The sequence below is a fragment of the Xenopus tropicalis genome, chromosome 1, assembly GCF_000004195.4.
Source record: "Xenopus tropicalis strain Nigerian chromosome 1, UCB_Xtro_10.0, whole genome shotgun sequence".
NCBI classification, from domain to species: domain Eukaryota; kingdom Metazoa; phylum Chordata; class Amphibia; order Anura; family Pipidae; genus Xenopus; species Xenopus tropicalis.
Window position 1 is genome coordinate 6,057,694 of NC_030677.2, and position 5,511 is coordinate 6,063,204.

General features: G+C 40.4%; 1 protein-coding gene across 1 annotated transcript; it reads left to right on the plus strand.

Annotated features, from left to right (window-relative positions):
* The first annotated feature begins 2,452 nt into the window (after window positions 1-2,452).
* On the plus strand, window positions 2,453-3,358 carry LOC105946285 (vomeronasal type-2 receptor 26). Its single transcript, XM_012955815.2, has one exon. It carries the CDS (start codon window positions 2,453-2,455, stop codon window positions 3,356-3,358), a length of 906 nt encoding a protein of 301 aa, XP_012811269.2.
* The last annotated feature ends 2,153 nt before the right edge of the window (window positions 3,359-5,511 follow it).

Below are 5,511 nucleotides of genomic sequence, written 5' to 3' on the forward strand. Positions count from 1 at the left end.
TTTTTGCCCTTTCCGCACTGTTTAACAAGTCCTTGTCGTCAATTGCTCTTGTTAAGAGATTCGTAAAGGCTATCTCTAGAATTCATCCCAGAAGGTTTCACTCCTGTCCTGCCTGGGATATATCCTTGGTGTTGAACTGTCTGGGCCGCAGCCCATTCGAGCCAATTGAGGATTGCTCTCTAAAATGCTTATCATTCAAGACTCTCTCTTTGGTGACCATTACCTCTGCAAAAAGAATAGGGGAACTTCAAGCCCTATCGATAAGAGAACTGTATCTTACCTTACTGCCCGATCGTGTGGTCCTACGGCCTCTTCCTAATTTTAGACCAAAAGTTTTCTCTATGTCAAACATCAATCAAGAAATTGTGCTTCCTTTTATAACCCAGACTACAGATGAAGACTCTAACCAGCTTCCTCTTCTAGATGTAGGAAGGGAAATCAAGATTTATGTGGAGCAAAGTTTCTTTGTCTCTTTCTCAGGGAAAAAACAAGGGTTGCAAACCTTCCAAAATCTCGTTATCTAGATGGATTAAGGAGACCATTCAGATGGCATATATTAAAGATGACCGTATACCACCTTTTCGGGTTCCACAAGAAACATATCCACTCCATGGGCAGAACTTGCTAATGTCTCCATGGAAAACATATGCAGGGCAGCTACCTGGAGTGCTTTGAATACCTTTATGCAACATTACAGAGTGGATGTCTTAGCTTCTCAGGAAGCTTCCTTTGGCAGGAAGATTATCCAGAAGGCGACATGACCAGAGCCCGCCCTTAAGCTTGCTAATTCTCATGGTTGCTGACGTATGGGACATAAGGGAATTAGTAAATTTATATTTACCCAAATGTACTTTTCCCTTTGTCCCTTCAGCAGCAAAAGTGCCCCCCCCCCCCCCATTCGGTGTGTACTTGTTTATTCACTGAGGCCTTACGCTACTAACCCTTTTTTTATAGGAATGAATTAATCAAACTTTATTGTTCCACTTGTCCTACCAAAAAGGGAGGAAAATAAATCTCAGGGTTGCTGCCAAAGGGACTAAGGGAAAAGTAAATTTTGGTAAGTATAAATTTACTAAATTATCTCTATATGTAGGGTACCAGCAAGATGCCTGACACAGTGCTGGGAATCAGCATTCTCATTGGTCACTTCTTTTACATTTATAATAATAAGTTTTTGATCAGTTGAATTCTCATTGGTGAATTGTCTTGCTTCTATAATAATGTTTTTTGGCAACTTCTAAAACAAAACTAGGGGGCGCAGTGGGACAGTGTTATGGTTGGTTTACAACCCCTTTATATTGTATTCATTATGCAGTTACACCGCTACACAGCCCTGACCCAGTCCTTATATACATACACATACACGCTTCTATTATATCAGCCAATGCTGCTCTTTGCAATGAGTTGTGAGGCCTCGGTTGCCCAGAAACTGATCCACGTTCCTATTTGGTACATTTGCTAAATTGCACCGGGGCAGTTACTTATTGCAGCCAATCACTTTTGGTTTGTAACTTGGTATTCTGACTAAAACATATTATTGGTTAGTTGCTAATGATAACTGCACGGCTGCATTTTCCTAGTTCTTTTCATGACGGATGCCGAGATTTTATTTAAATTCTTTTGTGACTTCTACCATTTTACCAGTTACTTATTCTAGTCTGGATATTACTGTTATTTTTTTATTTTATTCTTACTATATTATATTAATATCCAGGGAAATTTGAATGATTTTTTTTTCAAAAATCCACATGATTTTTGGGACTTTAATTTCCCTTTTATATTAAACTAAATGAAAATCTTCCCTAAACCTAACGAGGCAGATTTACTAACACGGGTACTAAGTTGCACTAGCGCAGCGACCCTGCAATAATCATGCACATTACAAAGTGAAACAAAAGATCTGATTGGTTGCTATAAGTAATAGCACTAGTGCATTTTCAATTCTTCTTTACAGACTGTGAAATCCCAGTGTTCTGCAAACTGCCCTCCTGGCTCCAGAAAAATGGCGGGGAAATCAGCGGTGCCCTGCTGCTATGCCTGTGTGCCCTGCTCCCATGGGGAGATCTCTAATAGAACAGGTACTGAGTCATAATAATAATAATAATGATGTTTAACTCTCTCCTTCTGTTGCATATTCAGTTACACACTCTTCCACTGTAATTATTTCACTTAATATCTACTTTTTTCATTTCATCCCCTCCCACTGCCCTTCCTCCCCAAATACCTTTTCCCTTGTTCCCACCCCCACCCTGTGCTCTGCTTGTACCACTTTCTGTCACTTTCCATCTCTTTCCTGCTCTCACAGTTCCACTCATACTATAACAACAATAGTGGTTGTAAGATACATATTGGGGTTCTGGGCAAAATATTTTATGGGGTGCAAAATTGTTACACAACTGATATTAACATATACATGTGATAGAAATAATATTCTTTCACTTTTGTTACAGATATGGAAAATTGTCTCAAATGTGAAGACACTGAGTGGCCAAATCAGGAGAAGACCCTGTGTATTGAGAAACAAATTGAGTTTCTTTCCTATGCTGGTGATCCCCTAACTCTAATCTTTATTATCTCATCTGTAATCCTTTTTATAATAGCGGCAGTTATACTGGGAATCTTTATTTCATTCCGAGACACCCCAGTAGTGAGAGCCAATAATCACACTCTGAGCTTTATTCTCCTTGTCTCCATCAAGCTGAGCTTCCTCTCTGTGTTTCTGTTCCTCGGTCGCCCTGTGGATATAACCTGCATGCTCCGGCAAACCTCCTTTGGGATCACCTTCTCCATAACTGTGTCTTGTGTCCTGGCCAAGACTCTCATGGTTTCCATTGCATTCAAAGCCACCAAACCTGGGAGTCCCTGGAGAAAATGGGTTGGGGTAAAACTGGCAAATGGGCTTGTTTTTATTTGCTCATTAATTCAGTTTCTGATTAGTGTTATCTGGTTGGTCATTGCACCCCCTTATGTAGAGAAAAACTTTCGTTCTGAACCTGGAAAAATCATCATTCAGTGCAATGAGGGCTCAGCCATTGGCTTCTATATTGTCCTCTCCTACATGGGACTGTTGGCATCTGTGAGCTTCATTGTAGCTTTCTTGGCTCTGAGCTTACCGGACAGTTTTAATGAGGCCAAGTACATCACTTTCAGCATGCTGCTCTTCTGCAGTGTTTGGATCACAATAATCCCGGCCTATCTGAGCACCAAAGGCAAATACATGGTGGCAGTGGAAATATTTGCCATCATCTCTTCATCCTGTGGCCTTCTCTTCTGTATATTCCTACCCAAATGTTACATTATTTTATTCAAACCAGAGATGAACTCAAAACAATATTTGTTGGGAAAATGTAATACATAAAAGCTCATTTAGCGGGGGGCGGAGCTAACTGCCGAGCGAGATGGAAGCAGGGTGAAAAAGCTCCTGAGCAGTAAACTCTGAACGGGACCCAGAACCAACATAAATCAATGGGAAAGCACAATAAACAGAAAGAACAAGGTGGAGAGGAGGGCAGGAAACATAAATCTTCTAAATCCCAAAGACTTTTAAAGCAATTCTTTGTGTCGGCAGAATCGGAGCAGGCGTCACAAGGAGCTAAGATGGCGCCGCATCCCACTAAAGGATCTGCAACGGAGTCAGATAATGAATCGGTGAGTTCAGAACCGTCTACTTTATCATATCTTAAATCACTCCCGACTAAATCTGACATGCGAGATATGCTGGCACAGATACAAAGCACAGTAAAGGAAGAAGTAGCAGGCGTAAATTCAGAGATTGCCGCACTAAATTTACGAGTCACAGACATTGAACAGAGAAACGACTCTGCAGAAAATGATATAGAAGCGTTGACACAAGCAAATGCTCACCATATTAAGGCAATAAATACTTTGCAGCGCAGACTAGATGATATAGACAATAGAGGGAGACGGAACAATCTCCGCATCAGAGGCCTACCCGAACTGCCAGAAGGGAGCAACCTACAAGATTCTGTGACAGAACTTTTTCAACAAATACTTAACCTACCCTCCACCCACACGATAGATATGGAGAGAGTACATAGAGCCCTCAAGCCTAGAGGTCTCCCTACAGACAACCCAAGAGATGTAATATGCTGCCTGACACAGTTTAAATTAAAAGAAGAGATATTAGCTAAAGCAAGGAAACAACAAAACATAAGATACGCAGGAGCGGATATCATTATCCTACAAGACCTATCATGGCACACACTGCAACAAAGACGCATGGTTAGACCTATCCTACAATTACTAAAGGAAAAAACCTCATGTTTCGCTGGACTTTTCCATTTGGTATACAAACAACAAAAGATGGAAAACAACACACCTTAACCAACCCAGATGACATCTCAACCTTTTGCAAAGCCTGTGGTATAGAAGAACTAGATGTAGAGGAATGGTGAAGATACTACCAATCGCCACAAATTCCAGATCTGCCAAAGAGAGACTCATGGTCGGTGGTCACAACACCTAAAAACAAGAGGAAAAAACTGAGACAAACGCCGGGAAAAAATACTGACTCCAACACATGAACTTTAAATTCTATGCAAGACATCAAGCGATGCTCCCATTGATAAATATGACAGAAATTAGAATATATGGTTCTGGTAAAAGGTATCACAATTTTAATGGTTTAAATTGATTGTTCAGAGTTGTAACACCTATGTCTTTCTTTCAATCGACACAGCCCCATCCCCAGGGGTACCGACAGGTTTATCCTGACGAATATTGGTCCTAAAGAGGTCCCAATTTATATAACCCCATAAGTTTGGAAAACAGTACTAATAACAACCTAATATTCAACAGTATTTGGAACGTTTTGATGTATATAGTTTTTGCCCTATGGAAACTGGTCTATCTTACTGAAAGAGTTAATGCAACTGTGTTAATAATACAAGGTAATTGCTCCAAATCACTACTCAACTCAAAACTATACTTACCTTTAATATGCCTAATGTAATTAATATATGTTAATTACATTAGGCATTAGGAGCCAGCTAATGAAGGCTTTCCTTTTAATATACCCAGTTCTAGTAATTTAGCTACTGACACGTGGGTCACTCAGGAGGAAATTCAAAAGAGACTTGAACATGTAACGGTAAACAAATTTCCAGGACCGGATGGGATTCATCCCAGGGTATTAAATGAGCTGAGCGCTGTGATTGCCAAACCTCTTCACATAATTTTTCAGGATTTGTTGAGGTTTGACTTGGTGCCGAGAGACTGGCGGATTGCTAATGTGGTGCCGTTATTTAAAAAGGGATCCCGTTCTCAGCCTGAAAACTATAGGCCTGTTAGTCTGACATCAGTAGTAGGAAAGCTTCTGGAAGGGGTAATAAGGGATAGGATAGTTGAATACATTGCAGTTCACAATACTATTAGTTTGTGCCAGCATGGTTTTATGCGTAACAGATCTTGCCAGACTAATTTAGTCGCCTTTTATGAGGAGGTGAGATATATATCTATCAGATGTATATCTGCCAAATACCAACCAAACAG

Coding starts and splice junctions, on each gene's coding strand:
- LOC105946285 (XM_012955815.2), top strand. CDS start 2,453: ATGGAAAATTGTCTCAAATGTGAAGACACTGAGTGGCCAAATCAGGAG.